Genomic DNA, 15,079 nt, shown 5'->3' with positions numbered 1-15,079 from the left:
AGGTTGAAGCTATGATAAATGAGTAATTTGGCCAAACAATATAAAGGGCAATTGAAATAAAATTTTCATAGAATCAGTACAAATAGAACAGGATAACTGATGCCAGTGACAGCAACAAATTTATGGTGCATTTCCAGTTTACAACTATGCAGTCTGCTTGGCCATTTTAGAAGGTACAAGAAACGTAATTCTGTGTTCGAGAATTGAAGTCATGTCCAATCCAGATCGGGTATAACATTAATAAACCATTACAACAACCCAGCCACTTTCATGCTCATTTTTTTTCTAGTGCCAAACCATAAAGAACAAAATGAATTCAATTTCAAAACTTGCCATGAGATTTTAAATTCAAGAATCACCAGCACAGTATTTGGACCAATTCACTTCTACATCCTTGTAGGTAAGCAGAGCAGAGTTAATTCAATGTTAGATAGAAATGCTAGATAGAAATGCTAGGGGACACGAACTTAAGCTGAGAGGGGAAAAGTTTAGGGGTGATATGCAGCGCAAGTTTTTACACAGAGAATGATAAGTGTCTGGAATGGGCTGCCGGGGGTAGTGGTGGAAGTAGATATGATACTGGCATTTAAGAGGCTTATAGATAGATGCATGAATGTTGCAGGGGGAATGGAGGAATATGGATCATGTGCAAGCAGAAGAGATTTAATTTGGCATCGTGCTTGGCACAGACATTGTGGGCTGAAGGGCCTGTTCCAGTGCTGTACTGTTCTTTGTTCTGAATGCTTCATATTTGGAGTTCACTGCTTCACCCAATGTTCAAAATTCAACAAGACAGAAAAGGATCCCATAACTGTAGCAGTGTAAATAGCAGAGTCACTTAACCTTACATTCACTAATGCCAAGAAATTGGTTCCAGCTTTTGATTCATGGTGACCTTTTTCTTCGTATAAACAAACACACTAAATCTCCATGTGTTGTCAGATGTTATTGCTTCAAATCTCTTCCAGAAAATATCCCAGAAGGAGGAAAAAAAAGTTAAATTGATGTTTTCTTGCAGAGTAACAATCCAGACATTGGTTATGTACCAGTGTCTGGATTTCCACATTCGATTGCTTGTGTGAAGTTGGCAAGGCAAAGCAAATGTATTGATGAAAGGTTTCTCACCTGTCTCTCCCTAGGTATGTGTAACTTCAGTTATCTTGGAACTCTTCTATCGCTATAACCTGACCCCAAGATGAATGTGCTATTATTAAAGGTATAATTTATTGCATATTGTTAAGTCCACCTGTGGAATCCAAGCCAGCTTGTATACCCAATGCAGCCTATGGTGAAGGAACTTCTACAGTTCCTTTGCGTGGAAATTTCCAGTATTTTAATCCAGAGATGAAGGAACTACAATACATATTCAGGTCAGAGTACTTGACTTGAAATAGATCTTGGAGATGGCGGTGAAAGTTATCATGAGTTTGAGAGGTGTTTTTCAAAAAGACTTAGCGAGTTGTCACTGTGTGTTTTGCAGATGCTGCACAGTCCAGTTCCACGTATTCCTACATTTACAAAAGGCTGCGTTCCAGGAGAATGTTTTATTAAATGAAAATTTGTAAATCAAAAAAGGTGTTTTCCATTAATTTATATACTTCCAGAGCAAAAGGTTTAAAAAAAAAGCAAACCCAAAAATACATCAATACAAGTATTTTATTGCTTTATTAACAATAACATTTTAAATTAAGATAACGTACATAATGTAGCTTTCGGGGAACCAGTGAAATACACAAGGAACATAAAACTGAGTGCTGGAAGATCTAGGTGGGTCAAGCAGCATCTGCAGAGGTGAATGGTGTAAGTTGATGTTTCAGGTCAAGACCCTGCATCAGGACTGAGAGGGAGAGGAAAAATTGCTGGTATACAACACTCCAAGGGATGGGTAAGATAGAGACTGTTAGGTGATAAGTAGAACAAGATGGGGAGGGGGTGATGGGCAGATGAAACCAGGTGTGGGGGTTGGGGAAAAGGATGGGAAAGGTGGAGGGAAAAAATGTATGGTCATGTGAGTGTATGTGTTCCCAATTACCCTACTACAGATATTTCCTTTGTCCTATCCACTTCCATTCACCCCTCTTTCCTCCCCCCCCCCCCCTTCCTGTAACTTAGAGCTAACTTGGTTTCGCTCTTTCCCAGGTGTGACTAAACGTCATCTCTGTTTCTCTTTCCACAGATGTTGCCTGACCTGCTGACAGTTTCCACCATATCTGTTTCTATTTCAGATTTCTGGCATCTGCAGTTATATTATTTTCAAGATCTGAAGGGTGTTGGCAGTACAGACACATCTTCCTGTAGAAAAGGGGTCAGTGTCTCATTTAAGGCAAAAAAAAACCTCTTGGACTGTCACGAGTTTTTGGAACACTCTTCCTCAAATGCCAGTGGAAGCAGAATCATCTTATGGATAATGTAAACCATGCAACAATGGATGATGTGTGGAAGTAATTTTGGCCAGATTCTTGATAAGGGAGTGAAAGGTTACCGTGACTAGGTACAAATGTGGAGATGAGGTTGCAATTGGATCAGCCATGATCTTACTGAACGATGAAGCAGGATTGTGGGGCCAAGTGATCTACTCCCATTCTGAATCGTATCTTCATATGTAAGTGGTAGTGGTGGTTTTGCACATCAAGGAGGTGCTAGGGGAGAGGAAGGACAAAGTTGTCATTGGAGGTTGAATGATGATAGTGGTGAAGTCAAGTTTGATGGAGTTTGCTTCTTGATAGCAAGAGTTAATCCCCATGGCTTGTTCCTGGGTGCTGATGAACAAGGTATCGATGGAAATCTGGAGAACTCTATTTCCTTGTAAACAAAAAACCATGACATTTTCTATCATTGCAATATCAATTAATGCTGTGCTCCCTATTGTCACCTTTAGTGATGGCTATTGCTTGCTTGATGTGGAAGGATGCTACTACTAGTGAACTGTTTTGATGGCTGTGGGGGTTATGTTGGTGGTATTTTATTTCCCTTATGACCTCTGTTGATTAAGCTGCTTCATATTCTCGTTTGTAAGTTCATTATCATGTGATTCTAGTAATTCTCCTACCTCATCTGGGTCCACTTCATCAAACTTCACCTCATTTGCCAACATGACAATATCATTTCAGATAACTTTTAGCTTTGTAAATTCATGGGAGTGATGCACACACTCTGGCCAAAATGTCTTCCATACAGCAGTCACTGTTGCATGGGTTACATTAGCCCAAGAGATAGTGATGTAGTCTATGGCTATCTTGATTTTCTACCTTTTTCAAATTTCTGGACTGATTGGTTTGTCATTGGTGTTGGACTCCAAAATGACATGCGCTGCAGATAGTGACCATTCAATATTGTAATAGCACCTTGGTCCATAGTTTGCAACAATCAAGTGGTGTGTGGGGGCAAAAAATCTAGCTGGATGTTGTCAGCCATCATCTTGAAGTTAACTGGATATCTAGAAGCATTGATAACAAGGCTTTGCTGTCCAGATTATTCCTTGCAAAATATTGTTCAATGAAGAGGGAGAGAAAAGGCATAATGTAATCTCAAAGAGCCATACCATTACCCAGGTATTTTGTCAGATAACCCTACCACTGGAATATTGGTCTTTAGAACCCTCAGATTCTCCACATGGCAGAGGTTTAAGTTTACAGTAATCCTCTGTATTGCCTCTAAGAAGAAGAAGGCAATCTTTGGCTATCTTAAAACCTGGAGCAGTTTTGTCATCCCCGGGGATGAACATTAGTGAGGGGTCTCCTCTTCCAAGGGAGCCCTATCCTATTGGCACAGAGAATAGTCTCTTCCCTCAATGATTCGTTTCAGGTTTTTTGGAAAATTTTGTTGCCTCCCCCAACAAAACAAATGTTATACAGGTTTGCACATTTCTTGAAATCCTTGCACCAATCATGGCTGGATTTGAATGTACTAGTGCTTTCAGAAGATCCATCGCCCCTTTACATCCTTTTAAGCCTTCCCATAACAGTTTCATTTTAACCTGCATCATCACCAAACTCAGGGACACATGCAATTGATTTGAATCTTCTAATGATTAACCCTTTTCCATTCTGCCTTTTGTAATACTCACTGCACATCCAGGGATAAGATTTTGGGCACTATCTTTTTTTTGTCTGTTTTGTTACAAGTTGTTTGCACCATCTGTACTGCAGGATTCAACAAACAGCTGATGTCCACCAAATGCACCTTTTTCCACTTCTACCAATTACATCCAGCTTAGTATTAATAGTTCTAGCTTCCTGTGATTTTTGTTTTAGATTAGGTGCAATTCTCAAAGTTCTGCAATATTCATGAAATACTTGGGAGGAAACGCTTCACAAAATGCATCATGAGCAGAAATTGGCACACCTTTTTATTTTGAACAAAGCCCTGCAAGTCAGGGATGCAGAGTCAAAGGAATCAACATTTTTGCAAATGGAAATATTTGTAAATCAGATGTTCATAAACTGAGAAATACCGTTAGAAGAACTCAGCTAGTTAAGTAGCATCTGTGGAGGCAAGAGGTGTAATAAGTCAATGTTTCAGATTAAGACCCTGCATCAGGTCCTGCTGACCTGTTATGTTCTTCCAGTGTTCTGTTTTTGTTCTAGATTCCAGTATCTGCAGTCTCCTTTGTCTTCAATGCCCACACAATAATTTGAAGACTATTAGTAAAGTATAACATAGCTTTAGTCTCAGACATTTATGTACATTACTTCCATGGTTTTTCTTTAACCTTGACAATGCAAAGGCAGAGATAGGTGGCTGAGAGTCCTTCCTTTAAAGGTGTCTGATCATGTAATCAATAGAATTTAATTTATACCACCATGATAAATATGTGGTATTATTGTGTCAATGCATACATTTAATTCTTTCGGTGAAATTTGGTTGAAGCTTGATTAAAATTAAAACATTAACATTTTTGTCATCATGATTGTCATGTTAAGAGGTATAATTAGCAGGATATGATATTCTGATTGGGTTTCATGTAAATGAATTTAGTTGCAGGTTATATTTATAGCATTGAAACATATCTATCCAATGAATTAAAACTGAATAAAACTGAGAAAAACACAGAGGTTAACAGAATGGTGTTCTCTTGTACTATGCTAGCTATGCCACTATGTTGACCAGCTTCCGACCCTAGAACGTTGTTGGACAACCGAAGGTCAGAGACAAGAGCAGAGAAATTTGACACGTTATCGAGAATTTCCAGTGGAAATGTTTTTGTTTGAAATCCCGTTGCACTGACCTGGAAGAAAAAAAAAGTTACAAGAATTGGTTTCTTAATTTTTTATTCCATTGCAACTACCAAAAAGATACTTCCCTTTGAAGTCAAGGAAATCTGGACATAGCTCCTTCTCCTTATCAAACTCGTTAAGCTATCAAAACAATGATAAAATATAGCAATGTTTTGATGCTAAGATTACATTACCTTTCACAAATAATCAGATGTCCAGAACAGACTGCCAGAGCATGGTGACTTTTGGAATTATTACAAGCTTTAAAGGAGCCAAATGAGCTACAGTGCGAGAAGCACACTGAATTATTAAATGTAGGCATTATAGAAAGCACTGGTGCTACCAGCTCGTGCAGAATTAAGGACCCTGCTCAAGTTCCTTTATGTCTCATGCCTTAAAGTTCATTTGCTCTTGGGTATGTGACTTGGGAGGGTGGGGCGAGGCGTGAGTGTGAAGGGGGTGAATGCAGTGCAATAGTGCACGCAAGCTGGAGGGAAGTGTTGGATTTTTCCTGTCATTGACATAAATCAATAGACAACAAAATCAACAGTGTTAGAGATATTGCTCAAAGAAAGTAAGTATCTATTTTTAGCCCACTACGAACACCAATTTCTTTCCCTTCATGAACTTTGTCAACTCAGCAGAAAGACAAAATATTTGGATAACTCTTTCAAAGAGCTTGAACATTCCCTTAATTGTTCTCTGGGTAACACCACAAATTTTATTTCAAAGTGCATAGTCTTTTAAAAGAATTCATAGTACCTTGTCGGCACTAAGCATGTGATTTTTGTGAAAGCTCCCCTCTCCACCACACTAATTATTGTAGACCAAATTTTCCATGAAGCTGATGTTTAGGTGCAAAGTACTACCAAAGTCATGCAGTCTTGGAGCAGTTTGTCTTGCCTGCACTACTCATTTATTTATATGTCCCTTTTAAATACCAAAAAATGACAGCACAAAGCCTCCCAGTCAATGCTTCATTGCCCCCCATTGAATGACTCCAGTTGAACTGTTGCTTGTCATTACACAAGGTGAAGAGAATGTGCTGTCATTCCCCGTGCCTTTGGGCTTTTATTATTAAATATACCAAAATTCAGCATATTCAGTGAGGCTGAGCACACAAATAATTAAATTGAACATACCTCCAGCTTGTATGTTCCAGGTAACAGAAGCCTATAGTATTCTCCATGTTGATTAGTTTGAAAAGGAATTATGTTTTCCCTGTCTTGAACCTTTACAGTTGCATATTTAATGGGTTTACCATCATGATCTAGGACTTGTCCTTTCACACCTATATAAGTAGAAATGGTTTAAAAAATAAGTTATAAAATTATACTAATGTATAGAATGGGCAAGAACTTAGTCACAACCAATTTCAACCATTTATTATGGACACTTGTTTCTTGGGAAAGCAATACAGCTTTTAGAAGGCTGCTCGGTATATTTAGAACCAATTGAACACAACCCAAGCCTTGAGTGGGGCTTGGACCCTGCTCAAGGACTTGTAGTTTTAGGGTAGTCAAATTGTACCAACTATGTAGAGTTTCTATTAGTTTAGAATCCTCCAACCTAATTATTTTACTATTGCAGGGTCATGTATGCTCTAGTTACAACTTAATGAATTCCTTAATTTGTATATGGTTGAATCTCAACACACAAAGAATGAGTAATGCTCCAATTCTATGCAAACACCCCTCTCACAGTACACATTGTTGAGATTTAGTTTGTTTTTTCTCATCTTAAATCTATTCTATAAATTAAGAAATAAGTATTAAATTGGGGAAATAGCCTTAATGATCAAAAGTACAAACTGCAGCCAGCACTCCAAAATTATTGCCTTGGGGAGTCTGCCTACGGCACCACTGATCCTATAGTGAGCTCAAAATGGAGACACGAGACTGCAGATGCTGGAAATCTGGAGCAACACACAGAAAGCTGGAGGAACTCAGCAGGTTTGACCTGCTGAGTTCCTCCAGCCTTTTGTGTGTTGCTGTAGTGAGCTCAACTCACTTTTGTGGAGCTGGGTCCTTAGTTCAGCAAGATGACTGGCAATGGCATTTCCACTGCCTCTGCAACACTGGCAGTTGGAGAACAAAAATAGGGTAGACGTTCAACTTTAACTTGGGTTCCCTCTCCACAGTGAAGGTAAATTGGTTTATTATTGCCACATTTACTAAGGTACAGTGAAAAACTTTGTTTTGCATGCCATCCATTCAGATCACATCAGTACATCAAGGTAGTACAAGGGAAAAGCAATAATAATTCAGAATAAAGTGTTACAAAGTGCAGTACAGGCAGACAATAGGGTGCAAGGCCTGACATTGAGTATTTCCTAAAAATTACATTTATATTCCAGATTTCCAGTATGTGTTGCAGTTTGCCTATTCTGTCAGCATTCATTGCCATCTTAATTACTTGTGGTTTCTGGCCAATGAACTTAAACCTCTGGACCGTGGAGAGCTGTGTAGCCAAACAGCTTCCAACAGGAGGAGATTAAGGACCCAGGTGGTGGGTCAACACATGGGGCAGCAGCAACGGGCTGCACCCTTCCCCCACCACCTCCATGCCAGTCAGGGTGGAACCCAGAGTCCTCATCTCAGCGCTGAGCCACCTCACTGCAACCCATCTAAGACTTGCCCTGTTATGCAGCCACTCCACAGCAAGCAGTAGGGTGATTCATTGCTGGATTTGCACAGTTCCCTGCACTGTCTGTAACATATCTGTCTTCTTACACTGCTTCAATGACTCCTTTTAGCACTAACATTCCTGGTAAGACATCCTGAATGAGGAATTCTATTCAGTCTGGTTAAAAATATCATTTGAGTTAAAATCTTAATACCTTAAAATATAATTTTAACATATTAAGATCTACAACCAACTAATAGAGATCAGTAGCTCAAAAGCTGTCATTTATCAATGCTACATAAAATGCTGAATACTGTGATGATCTTGTCCTTTAAATTTAAAATCAATGCAATTAGGGCAAATATTAGTTATTAGCACAAAATATGCAATAATAGTAAAAGATGTTGCACCAACCTAAATGAACGAGTTTGAAGAAATTAATCAGGGAGATCTGACTTTCATTCCAGAAGTTCTCCAGTGTGTATGATGGTGGGTTTTTACAACACGACAGCTCCACAGTTAGTTCAAAGCATTGTCCCTGAATGTAGTTGAAGTCTTGCATTCCACCTAAGAAGAAGGGTTAAAGTTAAGAGAAAATATTCTTATGGCCCTGATTTAAACTTTGACCCTTCCAGTGAAGAACACAGCTAGTAGAGCTGCTGCCTCACAGCATCAAAGACCTGGGTTCAGTCCTGACCTCAGGTGCTGTCTGTGTGCAGCTTGAATGCTTTCCCTGTGACTGCATAGGTTTCTTCTGGGTACTCCTGTTCCTTCTGGGTGCTCCTGTTTCTTCCCAAATCCAAAGGACGTGTAGGTTAATTGGCCACTGTAAATTATCCCCAGTGTGTAGGTGAGCGGTAGAATCTCGGGGGAGCTGAATATAGAGAACGTGGGATTAAAATGTAGGATTAGTGTAAATGATGGTTGATGGTCAGTGTGGACTTGGAGGGCCAAAGGACCTGTTTCCATGCTGTATTTCCCTATAACATTTGTTCTACCTGTGCAAATTTCTAGTAATGTGGGAAAACCAACCAACATGGGGATTTGATTAAAGCATTGGGGTGGGAACATTGTGGCATTCAATGATGTTGATCAGTAAATTCTTTCACAAGAGAAACAGATTTGCTCTGTGTATAAAACTTCCAGGAATATTTTATGCACTGAGTTTAGAACCTACTCAGATTTTGTTTAACATTAAATTAGTGTGTTAACATGGGAATAGTGTAATCAGGCGAATTTCTCAATCATTGCAGTGAGAGGGAAGAAGAGTGAAGAAAATCTTCAATCAGTACACTAGAACAAGCTTCATATCCATCACTACAGTGGATGTTTGATTTTGTCCCTGTAAGAGTGAACCGAATGAATAAAATCAACTGAGGCAAACATAAATTGAAAAGAAAAAGAAGTTGCTCAGCTGGTCAGACAGCATCTGTGGAGAGAGAAACAGAGTTAACGCTTCAGGTCAAAGATCCTTCCTCAGAACTGGGAAAAAATGTTTACGTGGAAGGAGGATCAGAGAGGAGGCATTCAGGGCGGAAGGTGCACTCTCCAGGACCAAGCCAAAGGCTTGCTCCTGATGACTTGCTGGGCAGTTTTTTTCAACCAGTGTTGGATATACAAGCCAGAAAATTGGCAATATCCCTGTGTAGTGTAGAGCAGAGCCTGAAGTAACACCGTAGAGCCCGAAGTAACACCGTAGAGCCCAGATCCACATCAAAGAGTAAAATCCTTACTATTTGGTAGTATTCCAAAGTGGTTGCCTTAAGTGTCATGGATGCAGTTGCTTGTAATCCAGATATAGTAGACCTAGTGACACAAGTGACTGCAGAGGCTGGAAGTTGGAGCACAAAACAAACTGCTGGAAGAACTCAGCAGGTCAAACAGCAACTATGGAGCAAAGGGACGGTCAATGTTTCGACCCAGTGCCCGCTTGCCTTATAGGGATGAATTCTGTGGACGTATTCTGAAACGGACCCTTGGTTCCCCATTTAAATGAGGCCTGGACTCATTTCAAGCACACAGAAGGGTTGCCTAAAAAATGTTAACAATGGTCTAGGTGTATACCCAAACTGGGTTTGAGACATCCCCTTTATTATTACATCTATTTAAATGTAGAAAGCGAAAAATCCAACCATATTAATTTTTATTCCATAATGTTAAATAATATTGGACTAAATTACTTATTTAAAAATATTATGTAGAGACAGGTATGAAGCATTAAAACAAGGGAGAAAACTTGTATTCTAATACCACTTCTTCCTTATTTTTCATGTCTATATCATTAGGAACAATTCAATGCCATTTAAAAATAATTAGCTGCATATAGTTTACCTCTAAAAGGATACCAGTCAGCTCCATTGGTAATCCCATCCTTGAAATATGGGGTAGTTTCACATTCATTTCCGAAGTACATTGTTGCATGGTTGTAAGAGAAGTTCTTTGCGAGGTACATGAAGACATCATCATCAGGGCATTTGCTGTACCCTCTGGACTTGGAGTCTTTTGCAGAGAGACACAAAAGAAAGTTAGTAGGGCAGCTCAAAAAGAACATCAAAAGTAAGCATAGTGAGGGGTTTCAGCCCTCTGTTTTACTCCTTTACAAGGTGTAGGCATTGCTTGCAAGGTTGGGATTTATTGCCTGACTGTTCTTTAACTGTGTGGCTTACTCATCCAATTCAAACCAAGTTCAACTTTATTGCTGTAGTCTTTTAAGTAGTATTTAGTGGTGTGGAGTCATATGCAGGCATATTCTTTCTGTGAAGGAAGCCTATCCCGATAAGGGTTTGCTACCAGTAGTTTTATGATCAACATTATTGGTCATGAGTTTTTTTTTCCATAATATTTAATTAACAACTTAAATTCCCCAGCTGCCTTGTTCAGATATCTTTCTGATTTGTTCAACTGGATAGGTAAAGCTCATTTAATCTGTCATGTTCGGCACTTCGGTTGTGCCAGACTAGCTGATTTTTCCAAACTATTGGATGTTACTCCCTATGAATTTCAACACATTTTTAATTCACTAGTTTTCTTGGTTATACACAGTAGCATAATACATTTTCCAGTCAACTCAGTCAGTTTCAAGGAAGTGTATAAACAAGCCCTGGTGATTTTCAGGAGAGCATGGAACAGGGGTCCTGGTGAGCTTAAGCAGAGCGCAGGAACTGAGACCTTGGTAAATTTAAAGGGAGCATAGGAACCAGGCACCAGTGAGCTCAAAGGGAGCCCAGAAACAGGCCCCTATGAGCTTAGAGGGAGTGCAGGGATAATGGGGCATGATGAGTATGGGAACTGTGGCCCTGGTGAGATTAAAAGGGAGCCCAGAGACACGGGCAATGGTGACTTTAAAGAAGCACAGAGAATAGGGCCTTGGCAAGTATAAAGAGAGCTTTGGAACTTGGATCTCAGTGAGTTTAAAGGGACTGTGAGAACCGAGGCCCTGATGTGTTTAGAGCAAGCTCAGGAATCAGCTCCAGTGTGTTAATGGTAGGTTGGAACCAGGGCCCCATCATGTTAATCACAGCATGGGAACCAGGGTCCCAGTGTTAATGGTATCACAGGAACCAGGGTCCCAGTGTATTCAAGGGAGTATGGGAATCAGCACTCGGTGAACCAGATGCTGGACCACTGGGATTTTCAAACAGTCAATTAACAGAATTTTACTGTAAATGAATCTTCAAAGTGTTTTCAACCATTTGTATTTAGATCAGCACTGTACAGAAAATTGTTTCTTGGAGGAACAGGCAAATGTTTCAGCAACATTACCTTCCTTTCTGCTGTCATATGGGTAGCTGGCTACAACAGCACCTCCATGCAAACTTAAGGACAGAACAAAAGTTTCATTCAATATCCAGTTCATTACTGCTTCCGTTTCTGGTTGCGATGATGATGATGGTGGTGATGTGTCCCATACAGGAACATCAGGAAAGTTTCTGTTCAGATCAATGCCTGCTTTGTTGTATCTGAGGTAGAAGACAAAAGTTCAAAGTGACCTTCCATTAAATCAGCAAGTTTGATTTCTTCAGGACAACTTGTAGCCATTGTGGCATTAACATTCCAAAATTCTTCTTTATCATTTTGACAGGTTAAATAATGCTTTTATTTTGCTTTTGAAAAAAAAATCACATCAGGTTTCCAACAAAAATGGGCACTTTGTATAAAGTGCAAATCCCATGATGAATTTTGCAATGATGATAATTGCTGAGGAGAACTTTTAAATGTATGACATCAATTATTTTTTAACTGATCTTAGACCAAATGCTGAGAAAATAGTAGATTAAGTTTACAGTGACTTATTGCGTAAAACTAAAATTCAACTGCAGAAATATACCAGGACTTTTGTGTAGTCACACAATAAGGTCTATTGGAAAGAAATTTAATTTGCCAGCCAATTTTACCAGGACTTTGCTCAAGAATAAATATGATAAAATGTTTCCTTCTTTGTACAGCTGTGTATTTTTCGCTTGCATCTTGTTTCTCCAGTTTTCCTCTTTTTCTCCAATCTTCCTCTTTTTTTTAAATGACCCCCATGTAATCACCATATTTGTTTATCTGTATTATTTCTCTCCATTCTGCGCACCTGCCATTCAGTTTGTGTTAATTTTACCTTGATTCTTTTACTGCCCTGTTCTGTAAACCACCCTATCACACACATTCTTCACTGAGATTGGAATATAAATTTTGAATGTTTAAGATAATACTGACACAGCAAAGATTGAGGCTGGAATCTCAGAAGGTTTGGGGTAACTGTGCAGAGGGGAAAAAATAAGTTGGCGTTAGGAACAACAACCTCCTTGTGTTTTTAAACCACCTATAATGTAGGAAAACATCCCAGTTCACAGCAGCATTACCAGTGTTACATGCAAGGACAGGTGACCAAACGCTTGGTTATTTAGATGGCTCATAAGGACTATTTTAAAGAAGGAACAAGAGAAAGAGAGATGTTGGGAGGAAGCCCAGAATTTAAGGTTGTGACAACAAAAGGCATGGGAGCCAATGACAAAGCAATTAAAATTAAGAGGGCAGAATCAAAGAATTAAATGTGATGGAGTGGGAGAAACGGCAGATGTTGATGAGGGGAGAGAGGCATTTGAAAACAAGGATGAAAATGTTAAGAATCATGGTGGTGCTTAATTGGAAGCAATGTGATATGCGAATGGACTCAGACAGCGGTTTGGAATAGCTGCAATGTGGAAGATAGAGCAAGGGAGGCCAGTCAAGAGCATATGGAAATGTATAGAAGAAATAGAACGTGAGGAAATAGGAGCAGGCGTAAGCTACCTGGCCCCTCAAACCTGCCCCACCATTCAATATATGACTGGCATCAATTCCTCTTCCCTGCAAGTTCTTTATGGCTCTCAATTCCCCAGTCTTTCAAAAATGTAGCCCCCCCCCCCCAACCTAATGATCTAAACTCCACAACTCTCTGCAGCAGAGAGTTCCAGAGATTCACCACATACTGTGAAAACACATTCTAACTTCCTCCATTTTAAATGACTGGCCCCTTGTACCTAAGTCCCCTCGTTCAAGACTCTCCCACTCGTGAAAACATTTTAACATCTACCCTGTTGTGTTCCCTCACGATAACAAAACATAGATGAACAGCAAAATCGGCTGACAGAGGGGTGAAGTCAGCAATGTTACAGAGGTAAAATACTTCTACAAATCAGTCAGTAATTAAGTTACAAGTAATTGATGATTCCTTTCAATTGCATGAGTAAGGGGACAAGCCTTTCTGCTGCTAACTGTGATTCAAGTTGAACACATGAAGGTGATTGCCTTGCTGAGGAACAACTTGGCAGTGCCAGTATCAGGTCGTGGCTGCACAAGGATCTGTGTTTCAATCTACTGAATCTGCATTCTGCTTGCTTAGGACAGCATTACAGGCACTTGCACTTTCTCAAAATGACCTACAAAACAAGCACCATAGAGCTGAATTTTGCAACCATAACATAAAAGGAATGGTGTAGCGGTTGCTACCGCGAAATAAAACAAGACGCTAGTCGGAGGATTGTCGAACAGAAGTGGTCTATTTTCCCGCCTTGCGCGGGCCCCTTTAAGGGAGACTGTTCCCGCCCAAAACAACCGGCAATGACGTAAGTCCTACGTCATCAAGACTTTCCCGCGCGCGGGTTCTCCCCGTTGCTCGGAAAGACGAGGCCCACCGCCATCTTGGGCCTCGTCGCTCCGACGCCGTGCGACCCGACTGCCAAGCCGGTTCGCCCGACTAAACGGTGAGTCGCCACACAACCCCCCCCAGAACCGGCGATACAGTCCCCAAGGTCCGTGGGCTGTGCCAGCTGCCGCTTAGGGGGCCGGCCTCTGCGTCGCGGCGTGGCAACCTCGACAGGTTGTTGCAGATCCAAATGGGCCGGTTTGAGGCGGTCCGCCGTGAAAACCTGTTCCCTGCCTCCAATGTCCAAAATAAAGGTGGATCCGTTATTCCATATGACTCGGAACGGTCCTTCATATGGTCGTTGCAATGGTGCCCGAGTTGTGCCCCTGCGAACAAAAACAAACTTACAGTCCCGTAGTTCCTTGGGCTGGCAGGATGGGGCTTGACCGTGCTGTGAGGTGGGAATCAGGGCCAAGTTGCCAAGCTTCTCGCGCAGTCTTTGTAGGACTGCTGGGGGTTGTTCCCCTTGGTCCCGAAGGGCAGGTATGAAATCCCCGGGGACAACTAGTGGCGCCCCGTATACAAGCTCAGCTGACGAAGTGTGGAGGTCTTCTTTGGGGGCAGTGCGTATGCCGAGCAGGACCCAAGGCAGCTCATCAACCCAGTTAGGACCCTTCAGGCGGGCCATCAAGGCTGATTTCAGATGGCAGTGAAAACGTTCCACCAACCCGTTTGATTGAGGATGGTAGGCCGTGGTGGTGTGCAGCTGCGTCCCTAGCAGGTTCGCTAATGCATCCCAGAGACTGGAAGTGAATTGGGTGTCTCTGTCTGAAGTGATGTGGGCCGGAACACCAAAACGTGAGACCCAAGTTGTGAGCAGTGCCCAGGCGCAGGAATCAGTTGTGATGTCAGTCAGGGGGGTTGCCTCAGGCCACCTCATGAACCGGTCCACGATGGTAAGGAGGTACTGGGCTCCTCTTGAAACCGGCAGAGGGCCCACGAGGTCAACGTGTACGTGGTCGAACCTCCTACGGGTAGGCTCGAACTGCTGTGGTGGGACCTTGGTGTGTCGCTGGACTTTTGATGTCTGGCAGTGCGGACAAGTCCTGGCCCACTCACTGACCTG

The 15,079-nt window shown here is 41.2% G+C and overlaps 1 protein-coding gene across 2 annotated transcripts in view; it reads right to left on the bottom strand.

Moving 5' to 3' along the window:
- Positions 1–1,638: 1,638 nt before the first annotated feature.
- Positions 1,639–15,079, bottom strand: part of LOC127578388 (carboxypeptidase M-like) — a 49,125-nt gene continuing 35,684 nt past the window's right edge. For both annotated transcript variants that reach the window (XM_052030360.1, XM_052030359.1), the window contains 5 exons: positions 11,604–11,800; positions 10,173–10,340; positions 8,256–8,408; positions 6,359–6,507; positions 1,639–5,227 (listed from right to left, as the gene is read on the bottom strand). In XM_052030360.1, the coding sequence (XP_051886320.1) occupies positions 4,991–5,227; positions 6,359–6,507; positions 8,256–8,408; positions 10,173–10,340; positions 11,604–11,800 (904 nt within the window). In that variant the 3' untranslated portion in view covers positions 1,639–4,990. The remainder of the gene's footprint in view (positions 5,228–6,358; positions 6,508–8,255; positions 8,409–10,172; positions 10,341–11,603; positions 11,801–15,079) is intronic.

Source organism: Pristis pectinata, chromosome 15 (genome assembly GCF_009764475.1).
Source record: "Pristis pectinata isolate sPriPec2 chromosome 15, sPriPec2.1.pri, whole genome shotgun sequence".
Lineage (NCBI taxonomy): Eukaryota > Metazoa > Chordata > Chondrichthyes > Rhinopristiformes > Pristidae > Pristis > Pristis pectinata.
Note: the sequence above shows the minus strand (reverse complement) of the source record. Positions and strands in the feature narration are given on the sequence as shown.